At 34.7% G+C, this 20,799-nt stretch overlaps 1 protein-coding gene across 32 annotated transcripts in view; it reads left to right on the plus strand.

Moving 5' to 3' along the window:
- LOC121880005 (ankyrin-2-like) overlaps positions 1–20,799 on the plus strand; it is a 200,630-nt gene that overhangs the window by 130,823 nt on the left and 49,008 nt on the right. For 22 of the 32 annotated variants that reach the window (XM_042386902.1, XM_042386901.1, XM_042386908.1 and 19 more), the window contains 9 exons: positions 190–396; positions 714–906; positions 3,447–3,646; positions 4,005–4,241; positions 4,869–4,886; positions 6,352–6,400; positions 8,819–9,676; positions 11,138–11,302; positions 18,530–18,652. In XM_042386902.1, coding sequence (XP_042242836.1) covers positions 190–396; positions 714–906; positions 3,447–3,646; positions 4,005–4,241; positions 4,869–4,886; positions 6,352–6,400; positions 8,819–9,676; positions 11,138–11,302; positions 18,530–18,652 — 2,050 coding nt within the window. The remainder of the gene's footprint in view (positions 1–189; positions 397–713; positions 907–3,446; positions 3,647–4,004; positions 4,242–4,868; positions 4,887–6,351; positions 6,401–8,818; positions 9,677–11,137; positions 11,303–18,529; positions 18,653–20,799) is intronic. The other 10 variants (XM_042386905.1, XM_042386911.1, XM_042386920.1 and 7 more) reach the window with 5 other exon arrangements.

The following is a 20,799-nucleotide window of genomic DNA, read 5'->3' on the forward strand; positions in this document are numbered from 1 at the left end:
TTGTAAACATTGAAATTCATGTAAAAATTTTAATGTTGTGAAATATGTCAAAATAACATAGAAGCATACTGTACTCTTTTTAGGTTTTGTAATAAATAAATAATGATGGTATTTTTTTCTGATGTAATATTATGTAATATGTTCTTTTTTCTAAAAATTGTTTGATACATGAAATTAAAAATGGTTCAGGTTGCAAAATCTCGGGATGTTGAGGTGTTGGAAGGTAAACCACAGTTCCTAGAATTCGCTGGCAACTTGGTTCCAGTCACAAAGTCTGGGGACCAGCTTGCCTTTAACTTCTATGCGTTCCGTGAAAACCGACTTCCATTCACTGTTCGTGTGAAAGATCAACATGCTGACCCCATTGGCAGAGTGGCCTTCATGCGACAACCGAAGGTAAGGATCGGAAACATAAAGGTTGGAAGTTACCTAACGTGATCTAACTAAATACATCCTGTTATGAGAATTTACATTTTTTAATGGATAAGACATAATAATTATAATGTGCTGCTGTTGTTGAAATATACCATATATAAAAGCTTCATATATATGTTGTTCAATTAATAAAATGTTGCATTAGCTAGTTTATTTCAGAATTGAAGTTGTGTAACTCCTACGTCAATCTGAGTGAGTAGTTGAATAATATATGCTGTATGGCCATTCAATGGTACTCCATCTTGCCAATAACACCTCCCTGCCCTCTAATCTTCCAGGATGGGCGTTGGAAGAAGGGTTCGCTAATTAGCCTGCTAAAACCCCCTGTGTTTCAGGTTGGGCGCGGTGACCCCCCTCAGACCCCCATCTGTAACCTCAACATTGCCCTGCCTGACAACATCCAGCCCGAGCCTGCGCCCTCAGAACCTGACCTCCTCGCCCTGGAGAAGAAGTACTCCTTCCTCTCCATTAGTGAGTAGCTGTTGTCTTGTCTGGATGTCCTACTGTACCTACCAACCTCTCCCTCCATCTTACCTTATATTGATACAGTTTTATCACTTTTTGAACCTATTTTTCCTCATTTTTGATGGATAGATTTTTTTTTATCAAGTAGATATAAACACTAATTGTTTATCAGTGCATTAGATGATTTATCATGCATAATATTCTCGTAAAGATTTTGATTTGAGAATAATTTTTTTACCTTGATATCTCTGTACCTCTCTTATCCTCCATCCAGACCTGTTAACCGTCCATAATCCCTTGTTTTTTACTGACCTCAGGATCAATTGCTCTTTGTCACGTGGTAGTTGTTGTTCGTTTCAACTCTTTCAAAATAAGTTGTGTTTAATGGATTGTTCAGGATATTGGGATGTATTCAGATGTGCATAATAATGTAATGCACTTTAGGAGACATTTTGGGTAGGCATTTTATTTTGTCTAGCCATTGTCACTTGTGCATATTGGCTCACCTTCACTACACTACAAAGTTTCCAAATAATTAGTTATATTCCAAATTTTACCTTAGAGTACAGTACAGTGTTACTTCAGACTACATCCCTCCCTTCAGGTTTTTGTTTTAATTATTTGATCTCCCCGTTCACTGCCATGTCATTGTTACACGTGAAAAGGATAAACTGAAAATGTTGTAAAAAAAAAAAAAAATGGTTTGTAATGTCCCCCTTTCTGTGTCTTGTCTGTATTTAACTTGATCATCACTAATAGCCTGACTGCTTTTCCTTAACATGGGGATCACTGGCCCAAACCTTTTAAATGATCATTGTAGTAAATTTGGACAGCGGGAAGATAGCCAAGCCACGTCTTCTCCATGAGTGAGTATTGGTAGAGTGTGACGTCGTGACAAACAAATTCTGTGGGCTACCGGGTATGCTTACACCATTTATAAGTTGCAATATAACTGTGTTCTTAACATGTCTTGGTTGTATGATACAACACATATATTGGTTGCTTATCACTTTTAACCCCCCCCCCCAAAAAAAAATATATATATATACATATATATATTTTTTAATTTGGTCAATAATATCCAAGATTCTTCATACCGGGTATATTTTGTTTGCTTGATTTTCTGTTTGATAAAATTTCAGAAAAATCTTTTTCTATATGTATTGTACACATGATTATAGTGAAAGAACCAAGAGGAAAAATGGACATGGAAGTTCAGAATGAAAGAAGTGTAGATGATGTAAAAGAGAGAATATGAAAGAAGTATAGATTATATAAAAATGTTCCTCATTTTTATATCATCTATACTTCTTTGAACAAGTGCAAAAGATAATGAGAGAGAGAGAGAGAGAGAGAGAGAGTTACCCTGTTTAAAATATAGAGGATTGAAGAGTGTTCCAAATAAAACAAAAAGTTTTAAGTGCAGAGATGGAGACGACTTTAGCTGCACATGAACTAAAATAATAAGGCACAAGGAGTTGGTAGAAATGCTATTGATAGGATAAAGATGAGGTGAAAAAATAATAGTGATTTAGAAAGAACTTGTAATTGTTACTGAATGAGTTCTGGATAGAGTACACGAGGATGATTGTATTAGTGAATGTGAAAAAAAAATAATCGTAATAGAGAAGAAAAACGGGAGAAATGAACGTTTTTCTGGGAGTGGATGTTAGCAGATGGAATAGTGGATGATAAACAGCAGACTAGAGGAGGAAAAGGAAGTAATATATTAAAAGAATGATAGAAAAATGATCAATGAGAGTGCATAAATTAGAACTGGATGGTGAGAGAGAGAGAGAAGAAAATGGAAGTATGAGATGGGGACATGCACCCAGGAAACATCATTGTGGTTGGATGAATAGAGAACTTACCATTGAGTGATACAGTATTTTGAGAAGGGAATGATGGTACTACATACAAAGTGACAACGGTAAACTAGATAGACACTTAGATTCATGTTGTCAGTTGGAAATACCACATAACAGTAAATATCTATCACACAGCAGTAAGAATAAATGAACGAGGGTAAACGAAGGAAGAATATGTGTTTGTACTGTATTTGCACTTGATTCTGGCTACCGTGTCGTATAGCGGGAAGTCGCTTGAAAGAATAGGGGTGAATATATGATTTGATTTCGTTTGTGTGTGTGTGTGTTTTTTTTATGTCCTTTGTGTTTTTAGTGCAATAATTATGTCATTAATTGTGTCGGTAATACCATTGTCAGAGAATAAAACAATATCAAAGTGGCAGTGTATGCTTATGACGTACCAGAAGCCCTGACCTCGGGATACAGTGCCATTTAATTCTGTTTCAATATACTGTACTATAGTATTTTTCTCTTACTTATAGCAGTTGAAAAGGTTGTTATATTTCATGGTATAAAGTATGTAGTTTTTTGGTTTGTGTTGGCAGTTGGATGGGTTGTATACACTTTGACTAACCTTATTTGATTATGTGAGAAGGGGGTTGAATTATTGAGCATTATGGTTGTGTATAAATCATTACATATTTTGGAGTATTGTATTTACATTTATATTTCCATCAGGTAAAGCCGACACCATTCACAAGGCAGATCTTCGTCTCACTGACATCTCAAATATGTTGGGAACTGACTGGGTGGCTCTTGCCCATGAGCTGGAAATTAATGATTCTGATATCAACATCATCAAATCACAGTACCCAGACAATGCTCCCCAGCAAGCCATTGTTATGCTCAGGCTTTGGATGCAAACATCAGGAAATAAGGTATGAAATATCCTGTCAGATGCTGTTTGTCAGTCTTGTTAAGAAATACAGAGAGCAAAGTTTTCAGGTGATTGGGTATACAGTATTGTTATGATAATATTCATCGTTATTTGCTATCCATCTGTTGTCATCGTTTCTACCGCTATAGACAAGTTTTCATTCACAAATATTTACTCGTGACTTAGTGCCAGTTATCTAATTTTCCCATTTTAGTTGTAACTAATGATATTTTTGAAGACTTTACTGTTTTGTGGAAGCTGAGTAAATGTTGATATATAGGTACTGTACACACATTTGTTATTCCAGTATAATTTGCACTGAATTCTTGATAAAATAAAACTTTTTTTTCTGACCACAGGCAAATGGAAATACACTCGAAAAGGGATTGCGTAAGATTAGTCGCGATGACATCGTGAATCAGTGTATATTCAACGTAGAGCTGGTCACAGATGACATAGAGAGAGCAATGGCCAAGGCTCATCTAGACCAGTCTGGTTTTGAAGCCTTCAAGGATGAACTTGGGCCATCTCGAGATGCAACACTCAACCGAGATGTGTCTTTGGATGTCTCTTATGATGAGCAAGACATGATGAAGGTAAGTTGAGTCACTTTGTTGCAAGAAAAGTCGAGTCACTTTGTTGCAAGAAGGTTATTAAATCCCTCTTAACCCCTTCACTACGGGGACGCCACTTTTAATATTTCATTTGGTTAACACCAGTTGATTTTATTCAGCTCAGAGGCGACACCGTACATAAGGGTTAAATAGTTATCATTACAGTCTATTGATCTCATTGTTATGTCTTGTATATATGTTGTTAGGTCATAGTGTTGGTTGGTGTTCTGTAGTGTACCCAGTCCGGTCCAGTGTGTCCTAGAGCATATTATATAACACAGATACTGTACTCCAACATTTCATTAACCCCTTCACTATGGGATGCCACTTTTAATATTTCATTTGTGTAACACCAGATGATTTTATTCAACAAGGGGTTAATAATCTTTACTTTGCAAGTGATTCATGATAAAATGCTTGAATACTTATTATAACTATATTTGGCCACTAATACTAAGCAGTGGTAGAAACTTTTATGAATAAATAATAATTAAATTTATTCCTAAGTCATGAAACTTGAGGGAAACATAAGCTTGGCCTCAATCTGTCCACCGTCTTTGTAACAATGTTGCCTTACTGTCGTTGCTCTTGCATGCTTGCTTATTGCAGCGCCTTAAGGATCTGCGGGTGAGTGCAAAGCCAAATTGTGTGAAGATAAGATCTTTATCTTGATTAATTTACCTTAACTTCTTAAACTATGAAAAACTGTCTAGTGATGAAAATTTTGTATAGCTGGCTGTTAAGTTATTTTCATGAACTGTTGTTTTTATTTCATGTTTACTTTGTTATTAATAAAGTTTTGAAGCACTGGTAATTAATGACACTTATATTTAAATTACAGTAGGTTCTTCTGCTACATGTTACTCAGATACTAAAGAAGAGGTTCCTACTCTGTTCACTTGTAGAGGGCATTGTTCTGTAGAATATTTCCTAGAACTTAAATTTAATGGAAAAGCTACTTCATATATTATTCTCATTAACATAAATATCTCATTGCTTGCATACCTAAAGTTCTCAACAATTTCAAGAGTGTTATATACACCTCTCTATCTCTCTGCACCTTTGTTGCATATTTACTTGCTGCACTCACAGGTTAATAGATCCTTGTATGATATTTTGTTAAGTTTAGGATAGTGTCTGGTGTATGTCTCTCATGTGTTTGATTCCCACTAATATTCTTACCTATTTTTCTTTTGGTTAATTGTATTTAATTGTTTGTCAATAGTGTTAATTGTTATTATTTTCTGTTCAACCTTCCTTGTGTAAAGTGTTGTTGCATGTCTCTGTCACTTGAAAGTTGTGATATTTGTTACCGTTTTTTGTGAATGATTAATATAGAATTTATTTCAGACGTATATAATGATATCTCAAGTTTCCACCTATTACACTTGATATTTTATAATTTTATATTGGTTATATTAGTTAGAGCCACATCTTGACGGACAGGGAGAAGCTTCGGTGATTCTGAAGGATTTTTTTTTTTTTTATTCAAGCGGCAAATGTGATGTGATAATTAGTAAGACAGTATTTTGCATCATCTGATAGTGAAGCTTTATAGACAGTGTAGGAATGAATCAGTGTCTTAGAATGAGGTTTAGGAACACTTATCTGGGTCCCTCAGAGGTCTACATCAGCATTATACTATTGATAGATGTATATAAGATGGTTGACTCCTTTACTGTCAGTGACTGTTCAGATGGCTCCAGTAGTAAGGGAATTTGGTCTCTATCTGCTCTGAGTTTTTACTTTACCTTGAAGGAGTTGGACAATCACCAACTCCCAGTTTTTGTTACCTGTACACCGGAGAGTTCTGCAGGAGTAGACATAAGGGGGGGATTAGAATATCGACCTTTAGATGTGTCATATTACTCAACATAATGTACTTGTCTTAGTTGTGTCAGTGCTGTTGTCGTACCATATAATTCAGTTCTTGCTTCTTAATCTTTCACCATTAAGACCATATCATAATTTTTTTTTTCTTTACGATTCCGATTTTCTTACAGCTTTCTTGAATGTTTTGATATTTTCCTCGTCTGTATTTTCCAGTGATCTATGTGGCAGTAATTTTCCTACATCATTGTCTTATCCATAGGAGGCCGAGAGTGCTGAGGAGGAGGAAGAAAACCAGAGAGCGTATCAGGGTAACTATGACAATTTGATTTAGTTAATTATTTTGGGAATATTCTTCCTTTTTATAATTTTTTATTTTATTTATTTTTTGTAATTGTAGTGTTGCTATAGCTTTTTCAATTATTTTATATACCGGTAGTTGGAATATGAAGACACACAGTTCTAAATGTAGTGTGTGTGTGTTATATATATATATATATATATATATATATATATATATATATATATATATACACACACACACACTTATATATACTTACATACACCCATACAGACTTACACACATTCAGATATACAGGTACACATCCATACAGACTTACATACAGACACAAATACAGACTTAACATAGACACACAGATGGACACACAAAATACAAACTTACTCATACACTCACATATTATACACACACACACACATACACACACACACACACACACACACATACATACATACACACATACATATAAATGTGTGTTTATTTGTTCATTAATTAGACCACACCAAACCAGACTTTGTCCCCCTCACTTCAGTAGACTTGGTCATGAGCAGTGGATTGTGTTGATTATTTTCCTCATTGTAGTAATACTTCTCTCATTGTAGTTCCCTTTAGTCAGCAAAAATTATTATGAGTGGTTTTATTCAGCCTGCATTGCTTCCTTGGTATGTAATTTAGGAAAGGTCCTAACTGAAGTGGGTCTTTTAAAAATCATTGCCTACTTTTTGATGTGTTTTTCTTGTTTCTGAAAAATTGGTTTTGTTTCTCTCTCTCAAAAAAAAAAATAAAATAAAAATCTGTTCGTTTAATTCCAAACTAAAATCTTACTTTTTATGTATTTTTATAAAGTAATTTTATCTTTTTTTAATATTGTATCATGAGTGAAGTTATGACACCTCCTAGACTGCTACCTTTTGAACCCGAACCCCAGGAGGAGCTTGGGATTTATAAAACCCCAGATAATCACACTTTGATTTTGTATTTATCAGCACTGCAGCTGGGGTTCCAAATCATTAGTTATTATTATTATTTTTTTTAAATCTTTACTTCTACTTCAACCTGGTACTGTAATTGATTGTCATTTATAATCCCTCACATGATATTATATAAGCCTCAATAACCGTGTGCACAGTAGTACATTTATCGAACATACAGAACAACAGGTCATTCCACACCATCCATAAACTCTCTAGTATTATCACCTCAGTACTGTGATATGGATCAGTGTATAAAAAAAATATAGTATCTCTTCTGTGTACCGACTGACTGATGATAACTCCGATAGAACCACCGTAATCTGTGTAGTTGTGCACTTGTAAACCACTCGATGTTTAGAGAGTAAATTTAATGTAAAGAAAGTAATGGAAATTGTTGTAATAATTCGAGATTTTCTATTTTCTCTTTTCAATGTTGTGTCCTGAGAAGCTAGACATGTGTAGTTCAACTCATTAATCTCAACACAATCTGGTCCTCTGCTCGTAGGTTGTTTTAAGTTATTGTTGAGGTGTATAAAGTCTGATATGGTTATTGCATTATGCACTTGGTAGTTATTATGATGGACAAGTATATGTACATGTATATACACATATATACATATATATATACTGTATACATAATATATATATTTATTATAGGTGTAAATGTGGTTGACGAGATTTGACTTCTTTTTACTTTTGGACTTTGGTTTACTAATATATTGTATTTATTTACTTGTTTATTTCTGAGTGTTTGTGTGTTGCTGAATGTTTTTTTTTCTTGTGTGTAGTGAAATTGGAATGTATCTTAGCAAAGCCTCATAGGGTTATTATTGTATCCATCCTCATAAATGTAAATACCCTGTAGTCTTATGTTAGTGAGCTGTGAGATAAAGGTCGGGAGAAAAATATATTAGCAGGAGTGTGTGTGTGTGTGTGTGTGAACAACAGATCAGCCTGTATGTACTCGGTAGCACATACAGTCATTCTTTGTTGTGAGAACCTGTGGGTGACTAAGCTGCTTAGTAATTGTCAAGTGTATATTTAAATCAGTTTATATTGTACATGTTTCTTATAAGATATTTTTGTGTTTAGAATACAAAAGATTATAAAACTGTATTATGGATACTGTAAAAAAAATTCTTAGGAAAATTTTGATTTATGAATTGTAATTATATTTTTTGAGACTGTCACTCAGTGAATTTAGATATTATAAAAAAAACTGTATAAATATTTGTAGTAGTTCACTCTTCATAGGACTAATAATAAGGATCTTAGATTAAATAAGCCCTAGGTATCATAAATTTGTTTAATGGCAAAGTTAAACTTAAATACATATATTCCTTCTATTTAAAAAAAAATCAAAATATATAATTCATACTTTAGATTAATAATGATATTCCACAAAATGTTTTCTGTAAATTCATCAAGATATTTATACTGGTCCTGCCAACCTTCAGACAAGAGCAGTCGAGAGCAGCGCACAGTCGACATGTCTCCAACATACGAGAGTGAGGAGAAGAAATATGCCGGTGAAGAGAAGATTGTCACCGAGGAGAAGGTGACCAGAGAGGATGTCAAAGATGGGTCTACTATTACCATAAGTACTACATCAACAACTGTTATAAAGCAACCCAGTGAAGACATCAAATTAGAAAAAGAAGTTGAAGAGCCTGTCCTAGAGCCCAAGGTTGAGGCCATTATTAAAGAGCAAATAATTCCTGAACCCATTAAGGAGACCAAGGTAGAGCCATCCTTAGCTGAATCTGTGGTGTCAGAGCCCATTCAAGAGACCATTATTACAACAGAGGAAGTTATTTCACATGTAGAGCCACAGAAGAAGATGGTGTTCACTGTGACAGAAGCCGAGGAGGAGGAGATCGAGAAGGATGAACAAGTGGTGGAGCAGAAAGAACTAGAGAAGCCAGTTGTGAAAGTTGTAGAAAAACCAGCAGAGGTTATAGAGAAGATCGAAGAAGTGAAAATGGAACCAGAAACCTTTGAAGAAATTCATGCCCCAGAAGTGGAAGAAACACAGAAGACACAGAAAACAACGACTGTGACAGAGATTATCAGTGGGCCAGCAGAAGCTCCTACTACAGTTACTACCACACAGAAAGAGACCTATACCACATCAGATGATGGAACTATCCAAGAACATATTGTGGTTCAGAAGCAAACCACTAAAGCTGTTGATGGATTGGAGATGGGAGAAGACAAGTCAGTCATCCTTCAAAAACTTGGAGAGGAGCTAGGCAGACTGGATGAGAAGTTAGAAGAGAAATTCAGGGAGAAGAGAAAAACAGATGAACCAGAAGGTAAATGTTAGTATGCACGTCACATAGGCTACGGATTATGAGAGTTGGACTTCATTCTAGATTATAGTTTGTGGGGTTAGCACGCTTAAGCCTCGACCGTGTGTGAGGAACGCTCCCGTCTTGCCTGCTGTAAATTGTCTATGAGTGTCACCTTACCTTGCCCAAAAGAAAAATTGTAAGTAGATTTATGGTTCTAAGGGCATCCCGAATCCCTGAAGTTTTTTGCTCAACTTGTTTAATTAAAGTAACTTAGGTTAAGTAATTATCTCATCATCAGCGATACCCTTAAAGATATTGATTGCCTTCATGTTCTTAACCCCTTTGCTTTGAATTTACTTCAGTTTGCCCATGACACAATTGTCAAACCATTATGAATACTGTAACTCTAATACAAAGTAAGTACAGCTTCCTTTCATTACCAAACATTTAATGTATATTAAGTTGTCAGCTCCTTAATGGAATTCAATTTTGAGGCTGAGGGGTTAGGTGTGATACGAATTTGGGATTTGGGATAATTAGTTTGTATGTGCACTGTATGATAAACTATTTTATTATAATTGTGGTGGTGAGCCTTCTTTAATTTACTTCAATGTCTTCATGTTGAAAAAGTATCACATAATCACACAATGAGTACTGAAGCCTTAGAAACAAAGATAAATTCTAGATGCTCCGCAGACACATGCATGAAGGTAAATATAAGACATTCATATAGATTCTTCCATTCATATAGACTTTTCCCCTCTCTAAGGCATGTGTGAGTTACACTGCTCCCATAGTATTTATTGCCTGAAATAAACATTACATTTTTCTTTTAGGTTTTGTAGTTGCTACAGGGATTTTCGACTAGAGAGAACACTGCCACATATTAGGAAGTTTAGTAAAAATTGGTGTTTGTATAATTATATCTCATAGGTTTTCTCCTTGTTAGCATGACAGGGTTACACAAGCACCTTAGACGACACATCAGGATTTTGAGATACATTTCCAAAGAATCCTGTAAAGAAATAACCCTCATACACACATTGTTCCTTCCTCGTTTCTCTGTCTGACCTTCACTTTCCTCTCTGACTTAACGTCTTTGCAGGTTTCTATCTCGTATGTATTTCCTTTAGGCTATATTGATATGATTAAGCTGATGCTATGTTTTTGTGCATGAATTAATTTTGGAAGAATTGTTGGACCTTTTAAACTTTTTAGGATGTATAAACTCATAATTTCTGATATAGTTATAGATATAGTATTTTCACATTTAGTTAGTGATATGAAGTAATGTGTCATCCCTTTAAACTGAGATATATAGATTGAATATTATTGGAAGAAGCTCACAGATACATACAGTATATATGTTTGTCTTTTTAATATGCTTACTTGGGAGATAAAAAGCTTTATGCAATGTGGGTTAATGTTGTACTATGTTGAGTGATTTGCTGGCTCACTATGGCACTGTTGCACTGATCATAGTGGCACAAGAAGAGGTGAAAGAGGAAGTAGTGGCGGCTATCCGTCGTGAGGGCCAAGCCCAACCTACCTCACAGATAGTAGTGGAATATGGCACGCTGCCTTCCACCCTCTCTGTCACCACCACCACCACCACCACAACAACTTCCAGCATCACCCCCACCCCAGGTAGAATAATTTACATCACTAGAGAGATATATTCTTGCTCTCAGGTATATTTTGAGGATTGAAACTGCAAAGTATTTATGATATTTTACTTCCATTTTGATTTCGGAATTCTCAGTTCCCGGTACACTAAATACCCTGACATTATGTTCCCTTTTGTGTAAAATTACTGTAGTAGTATATTATTTAGATGCTGATCCTTCAACTGTTGCTACATATTATTTTAATTCCGTACCTCCATCCTGTCCACTTCCAACTTTGCAGAATAATAGTCCTCAATGAATACTGATGGGAAGCAAGAAATAATTTTTTTGGTCATATGTGTGGTGTGCAGCTTTGGAACTCACAAAGGCTTTCATGTCACTTCACAAGTTTTCATAGCACCAGTGACTGCTTGAGGATGCATTACAAAGTCTCGCTGTCAGTTAGAATTCTTCTTGGTTGTAGAAATGGTCTGACATTGCTTCAACTCTGGTTAAGGGATTTGCTCGATCTAATTCTTTCAGTAAATTTTATCCTTTTAGATGAAAAAAATATTGCTAATTACCTCACTTTCTATCGGGGTAAATTGAGTTTTACCAAGAGAGATGGAGCTGAATGTAAAGACAGATAAATGAAAGTGGGTTAAATTTATGAAGGAGTGACAAGACCTTGAAATTTGCTTGAAAAAAGTATAGATAAGCTATTCAGAGCTTAAGTATATGTAGACATGTAGATAAAGATAAGAAAAAAGCTAATTTTTAGAGATTGTGTATTTTTTGTACGTAGACGAACGAGGAGTATAAACGGTAGAGTATTAGCCAGCGGCGTAAGAGTTTGTCTGAGGTGGATGTGAAAGGGAGATGAAAGGGAAGTCAAGGCAAATAATGTATGACAAGGAGTGACATTTGAACAAGATGGATAAGATAAAAGTGTAGGAATTTTGGTACTTGTAGGTGGCAGTACAAGTGGGTGAATGTTTATGAATTTTAGCACATTGTAAGAAAATTTAGAAATAGTTGTAAGAGGAGGGTGAATGTTAATGCTCACATCGGGAGGTTAATATTTGACAGAAATAAACCAGATTACGAAGTACTCTTGGAAGGTGAGAACTAAGAATGGATACTAGTAAAGTTCACTCTGTGCTGTAGCTACCTCGCTGGTGATGGACTACTTGATATAGGCGGACAGACATTAACATTAAAAGGAGAAATGGAAGTGTTTGATGAAGTTGAATGGACTTGATTCAGAAAAAGCCAGAGTGAAAGAACGGATTGAGACAAAAAGTGGGAGTGTGTTTTGATGGAGAGATCATTAGAAATATATAGACATTCTAGCATATAGAGAAAGCCCTGTATTGTATAAGTCATTCTTCTGTATTCTGTTATATATAAATAAGTAGGATGAGTGATATGGAAGAATGAAATTAGTTAACAAAAGCTAGTACGGTTATTGAGTAGTGTATTGAGTTACTAGTGCCTTTTATCAAAGATGCAGGTACTGTATATATATAGTAATCAGTTTGCCCATCCATCCGTCAACTATTTTATGTTAACATATGTTAGTGAAATTAGCTACACCACTTCTATACCATCACTTAAATATGTACAGTATTGTGTATTAAGCCTTCATGGCCGTATATACAAGGTCGAGATCAAATGTTTTTTAACGAACAATTTTATGTTTGCGTTATTACTTCTGCATCCTGGTGAAATACTGCAATGAAGTTTGGTCTGCTTTCCGATTAATCAAGATCACATTCTTTGGGTGAATAATTTAATTTCTGCTCTGTAATTATGCATCTGGTTAATCTGTGAGATATGGTGTGTCACTAACTAAGGATGTACTGTATTGCATTCGGTTTTTTTATGACTGCATGCTCAAGGCCAGATGCAGCAAGTTATTAATTATGTCTGTTGTAGAAGTGTGCAATCAGTTAATATCTTGCAGTGAAAATTAATAGGCTTTCATAACATCACAGAAGGATATCTTGTGTACAATATTCAAAAACACTTCACTGTTTAAATGCTGTCAAGAAACAGTTTTATTCTTCCCTCCACAACTCTGTAACTGTTGAAGATGCTGCAGTGAAACTCGGTACGTTCTCATAACATCACCTCAGGACATGTCACGCATAAAATTTATGACCATTCTGTATACTCAAGTTACGCGTTTTCCATCGTTTGCACCTCCTGTGGGACTTACATAAAGGTATTACTTCAAGTTTCTATAAAAAAAAGAAAGAAGAACAATAGTGAAAGATTGTAGCTAAAATGTTTTTGAAATAATGATAAAGACAAACCTCTTCCCAATAAGATTATGGTATCTTTATTAGTTAATATATATTTTTCTTAAAATTACCTTAATAATTGTGCAGTACAGTGTTTCTCCTCTAGTCTCTCTCTCTGAAATCTTGAGCAATATTGTGTGTGGTGACATTAATCAAGAAACGCTGAGCAGTTAATGAAGAAAATTAATATTTTTTATTTATATTCCAAGAAAATTATTTAATTCATTTGAATAAAGACTTGTGATATAACTGTAAATAATTGTGCCCGGTCCCTTGCAGTCTTGTGTTAGTTAATATGTTTCATCCAGGTATTTTTTTACTTGTGTAAATCAAATTAAGATTATAATGCTACAACTAGAAGACCAATATGTCCAGAAGAGTTACAATACTTCCCAATAATATCATCGTCCCGTACTAAAGTTCTTAACCCAAGTTGTAGATCATGTGGATGTAGATCTCACTCTGACACCACCCTTCTTTCTCAGTTCACACACCACAGCTGAAATCATCAGTATTTTGCATAATGTTGTTTTTTGGTCATGTTTGTGTTGTATGTGCATGTTTGTAGAGTAGATGTGCATGTGATGAATCCTTTTCAATACCTGGAGTGATTTTTATGCTATATTATATAAAAGAAATGTGTTTAAAGGTTAAATAGTATGTAATAATATTTCAGTTTTACTTCAGAACATTTCAGAGCACTTTTTTTAGTGTACATTTTTAATTATGAAATGAAGATATAGAATATAGTTTATAGGATTGAACTTAGAATATTTGTATAGATTAATTTTTATACTTTGGTTATAATCTCAAACTGCTCTTGAATATGACTACTGTGTTACATTACTTTTTTCTATATTTTTCTCCAATATTTTTGTGTAGCTGTACAGTTTCCTTACATCTATTTGAAACACTTCCTCTTTCCAAGTTAACATGACTCGTGTATGATATTCATGACACACACACACACATGACCCATCCTGCATCTCCTGTGTAAAAAAAAACTCTGGCCGAAGAATTATGTGTTCTGGGTCATTGATCGCATTTGTGAATCATTAACTATGTTTATGTTTTGTCGATAATAGAGATTGGAATGTTATTGAGCACTGTGGTCGCTAATATGTGCTGGGAGTATAGGAAGTAGGCAGGAAGATATAGTGAAGTAAGGCGAGGGTTTTGTCATCTATTCATACGTTAAAAAAGTCCTTCTTATCTATATATATATATATATATATATATATATATATATATATATATATATATATATATATATATATATATATATATATATATATATATATATATATATATATATATATATATATATATATATATATATATATATATATATATATATATATATATATATATATATATATATATATATATATATATATACAGTATATATATATATATATATATATATATTTACTGTATATTATTACACTTGGTTATTCTCATACATTTCAAAGACTAGATTTCACAATGCTCTTGGTTTATGTATTTAATTTAAAGTTATTGAGTTTAAAAATCATCAGAGTACAGATCATTAAAACATCTTGATTACCGACATTGGTAGTTCTTTTCATTCTGCCACAAACCAAGAAGTTTAGGTTTGGTCATAGGTGATGGGCTTGGTTGACTGGCAATTGTTTGGTTTTGGTAAGCTCAAAGCCAATTACTCGTCCTTTTTTTTAAGGCTACAAGCTGCTACACTGGCATCTCATACCATGGACGACTCTATGACACATAATGAATATAACCGGACGCTGCTGCCTGCATTCATTTCTAAAGACACTACTGTGCCTTATTTAAATGCTTCATAAATTTCAGCATTTAGACGTGTATAATAGACTGGTATTCCATACCTTATTGTGGTCTTTCTCATCAGACAGTTGATATATAAATTTCTTATCGATATCCACTATGCCATTTCCCTCACTCAGAAAGCTTCATAGATACTTTAGAAGTTATCAGAGATCCACTGCCAATATCTTAACTAGTAGAGGAACAAATCTTAACTATTGCTTTTATGGTTAAATTTATGAAAATGCCACCAGCATTTTATTATCTAGAACATGAGGTGGATAATCGATTGAAGTTAACATGTATATAGAAGGGACATTAAAAAATAGAATGTTATACTGTACTGTACTTGTAGTAAAACAAGAAGAAAAAAAAGTATAAAATTGGGAAATAAAAACATTGACAGCGTGTGTGTGTGTGTGAGAGAGAGAAACCCAAATGCTGTAGTAGGGCTTCTCTTTGACTATGAACGTATGAAATCCCCCATCAGCTCGAGGAAGAAGGCTGGCCAGGCAAAGACACGATTTCCATATGATGAATTCTTTTGCCTCGGTCCCAAGTTTTAGCTAAAGGTTTTAATAATGAGTTTTTCATCGACTCCGTTTTTTTAGTTGAAGGAAGACACGTTGGTATTATATTAATGTCATAACGTTATCTGGGGCAAGAGGATGACACTGTGGCTCGGGGAAGCCCTACGCCTCTGTAATTGGATTATAGACTGAGGAAGTGGCCCCAATCCCTTAATAGAATTACTTTTCTTTGGCCAAAATGTTTTCCGTTGCTGTTTGTATGATGTTTTAATTTCGCTCCTGTACATTTAGATCAATGTTACTCATGCTGTGGCCCTTAGTTATAGAAATTAAAATAATAAAACAAGCAAGATTTTGGAGAGTTGGGTTAGGTAGGTTACTTTGTGTTGATGAAACTTAATCATTTGTCATAAAAGGAAGTAAAAGAACATAATTCTCAATACACTATACTGAAGTTGGTTAAGAGTCTACTAATTCAGATAAACTGCATTTTATATTTAATTGGTATTTTCCTCGGTGGCAAAACATAATTTTTCACGCACTCTTTCCCCACCCTTACCGGGTTAAGCTGTCAGTGTATATGAATTCTACTGATGAGAAATTGATATGCTTGAGTTTGGTTTGTGGCAGGAACATTGAGCTATGATGTCACTAATGAAGGGGTGGGAGAGGGAGGGACTGAGGGAAGGTTGAAGATCTACACCATCACCTATTAACTGCCTAAACTGTGCACGTTTCTCCCATAATCAAAGTGGTGTGGAGGACAGGACTCCTAACCTGTTATGCTTTGCATATCCTCACGATTAACAGCAAATCTTAAAAGGCTTTTGCTTATTTCATGCATCCTGTTAAAAGAATATCCTTAAATTGTTGTCATATGCAGCTATACGTTGGCTTTCAAAGATAATTGGTTGAAGTTGCTTGAAGAAACCTTAATGACTTCAGTCTCTACACATTAAGTCTTCACTTTATCAGACTAACTTGAGCTGAAACTTAGTCATTATCTTTTAATTTTCAGTAAAGTCACACATATTTTACTCCTTGGTAATATGTAGAATTTTACAACATACAATACTCCCAGCAGGCAACACAGTTAACCTTAAGAGATTCGAGATGAATAATGAATAATAAATCAATCATCATCATCCTTATCGTTTTATGGCCATTTTTCCACACTTGTGTGGGTTAGCAGTGATTACCCGATGGCAGCTCTCCAAGGTGCGTGGTCTCTGGCAGCTTCTCTGGTCAGTTTCTTATCTCTGAGGCCTAATGTTACAACCTCTTTCCATACCATTTTTGCCATACACCTACCAGTAGCTCTTCTCCCCTCCGCATTCATATTTATGTCCCTCTTGACTGCCCAAGTTTCTCTACCATATAACAAAAAGCTTTTCCTGCCACCTGCAAACATCTTTAATTTAGAGCAAAGAGAAGGTCCTCTTGTGTTAGTAATTAGTAAAGGCAGCAACTCCCTAAACTTCTTACAGCTACTTTGACACTTGTATAACTAAGCTAGTTTCAGCACCACCTTCAGCACTGATCATGTGACCCAAGTAGCAGAATTCATCCAGGGATATGTCCTCCAGGTTGATATTTTTCATCCTTACTTAATGTCAGCTATTACACCACTACACCTCTTGTGTATACACCTTACACCTTTCACATTCCCTGCACATTATTGAATTCCTGCCAACACCTTTGTAACAGACAGCAAGTGGCCAATTTTCACTTACCACCCCTCTTCATTACTGTTGCTTTTGCAAATTTTGCTCTCATATCCCTTGACATCCTAATGTATTTTTCATGTATTTTTCTGGCCATTAGTATTGCCTCTATAACTTGGCATGAACTCAAACTGCATTTCAGTAATGTCTACTCTCTCCCTTATTAATTTCTCAATCATTCTTTCACAACCTGATCTAACAGCTTCAGGCCCCTGTAGGTTGAACGTTCAAGTGCATCACCTTTACCCTTGTAAGTATTCATGATCACATTCTGTAGGCAGCCAGCTGGAAAAAACATCCCATCATAATTGCCTTAGTCAATTTAGTCAGCATTGTGTCGCTTGGAGAGCTTCCATCTGATCATCACAGCTCTCTCTCTCTCTCTCTCTCGTGTGCCTGTTCATAATTTGGTGTCGCATAACACAGACAGATATGCTACTCTCCTGTTTCTTAACATTCAGCTGGTGGTGGTTCACTCCACCTCCTTGGTAGGATGCCAGTCTACCAGAGGATTGTCCCACCATCAGCAAGTGCACCTCACATTTACTGTCTAGTGCACAGGGGTTTTATATAGTGTAAAAGGAGGGAATTCGCTCCTCTGCTTCTGTCAGGAATTGAACCCCATGGTCACCCGCTTGTGAGTTAAGCTCCCAGCCAACACATACACAGGTGTACAGCACTAATTTACTTTTTCTTAAACCTTTTACTACCTTCAATTTTATTTCCATCTTTAGTGAGCTACCATCACTCTTAACAATTTCATTTTATTTTGATTAACTCCATTTTTCTTTAAGTTTATTTGCTTAAAAACATTCTTAATTTTTTATCCAAGTTCATTGGTTTTGTTATATTTTAAATCTACAACTCTCCCTCACACCATGGCTATGTAATACACCAACAGATGGGTTCACTCAGACGTCTGTTGAATCCAGTCAGATGTCCTCTAAACGGGGCACTGCTGAAGTGAGCTACCCGGGCACCACCACCACCATTGATGATGACGCTGTGATGCAGATGGGGCAAGGTATGTAGCTGTGAACAGTTGACTATGGTATAAAGAAGATCCCAGTCTCAGTGGATGAAGAGAGAGAAAAGAGAATCCAGATTGATTACATATTACTGTTTGATCACAAAGTAATCTGAAGATGTGGTTTCTCTTGTAAGGTTATACTGTTGTTTCTTGTTAATGAGAAATATTTGTATAGTTGCTTCAGCTCGGGCATATTCACCGTCATATAAAACTTCATCTTCTCTTCTTCTGCATAAGAGTCATGGGCTGTAATAGTTAGTTATATTCTTGGAGCTAAAATAAGTGGGGATTTATGATTTTAGCGTTATAGTATTTTATAAGTGAGAGAAATACAGAACTTTTTTAATTTCGCTCATTAGTTTCTATGTCATTTAGAACAATTGTTACATGTACTGTACTTCACTCAGGATATTGTCTTGTGTTTAGAATGAACAAATGAATAGGATTATCATGATTTAATTATAATATAATTTTTCAATTTAATACTTTATTTATTATTATTGTTGTGTGTGTGTATATATATATATATATATATATATATATATATATATATATATATATATATATATATATATATATATATATATATATATATATATATATATATATATATATATATATATATATATATATATATATATATATATATATATATATATATATATATATATATATATATATATTAATCATTATTTCTCTAAAATGCTTTGATTTCTTTATGTACTTTAGTTCCTCCGTGTATGTAATCTTCCTTAATTTGTGTTCAAGTTTGTTTTTGCTTTGTTTTCTGTTTTGCTTATTTTACCCCAGTCAACGTTGTGGATAAAAATGTGTTCAAGGAAATTCAAGCTTTTGAAGAGGAAGGTTGCACAAAGACAGTAGATATACATCAGTAAATAACATCAATGAACTAGTGAAACACAAACTGTAATGGCAGATCATTTATGGGGACCCGGGGATCATGAATTACATTTATCTTCAGTGCTGTAGTTGGTGCTTCTATGGTGTAGCTGTGAGAGCATGACATTTACACATTGGTTTTATCCGGAATGCATGAGAGAGTTGTACTCCTTGGCACACAGGGGAACAGGGACACTCCAGAGTGCCGACCCAGTGTTGTAAAACTCTTGGAGTATATTGTTATTAAGAGATTCAATAATTAAGTTATTATAACTTTTGAAAATGGGGGTTGAACAATATAGTTGAAGTTTATTGGTAAAACAAAGCGTGATAGAATTTTGTGTCTAATCTTTGTCGACTTTCTGATTTTGAAAACTGTTAGTTACTGTAGGAATAGTTTTGTTGGCAATAATTAAGGTAGTAACATTATTAACTAGAGACATATTATTTTGAAAGAGAATGTTTAGAATTTACAGTATTTTGATATCCCTCCCCCCTGTCCTGTGACTCGGGAAGCTATAGGTCTCTTCCATCAGTTCGTCTGTGGTCAAGTAACAGTGTGCATCCATCTGGTCTGTCTGTCTATTCATCGTTTTAAAGTTTTTTGTGTAGGTGGGGTAAATACATTCCTTTGAAGAAAATCTTTTAACATCAGTTTCAAATAATTCTCAGAAATAGAAATCCACAGAGAGTCTTCGTCTGACCAAAGTTCACCTCCCTGTAAAGGCATAAAGAAGACCTTCACATAATAGACTATTATGCATTAACATGGCTTCTGAACTGTCACGTGTAAATGTTAAATGGGTGCCAGTATCTTTAAACATTCTCAAAGGAAATAGAATATTAACATTTACATGAAACCTTTTGAATTTAACTCAAATGTTCATGTCAGTTAAGTTTTTTGCTGACCTCCAACATTTCCCTTTTAAAAAGAACAGTGAAAACTTTTAATTAGTTGTATTCAGGGTGTTCCTAATGCCTCACTTTTGTACGAATATAATAGTACCCAGTATTTGAGTACAGTGCAGTACTTAAGCATTTACCAAAATCTGGGTAACATATTAACCTACATTACATGTAGTACAATTATTATGAAATGTTTCAAGTAATTTGAGGCCTATGTTTTAACAACATTGCCAGCCCAGTTGTGCTGCCACACATCACAGGATCATATGTCAATTACTGCCTGACACGAGCATGCAGCATGTCACTTGGGTGACCTTTCCTGTTTCCTGAAAAGG

Source organism: Homarus americanus, unplaced genomic scaffold (assembly GCF_018991925.1).
Source record: "Homarus americanus isolate GMGI-L3 unplaced genomic scaffold, GMGI_Hamer_2.0 scaffold30108, whole genome shotgun sequence".
Classification (NCBI taxonomy): Eukaryota; Metazoa; Arthropoda; class Malacostraca; order Decapoda; family Nephropidae; genus Homarus; species Homarus americanus.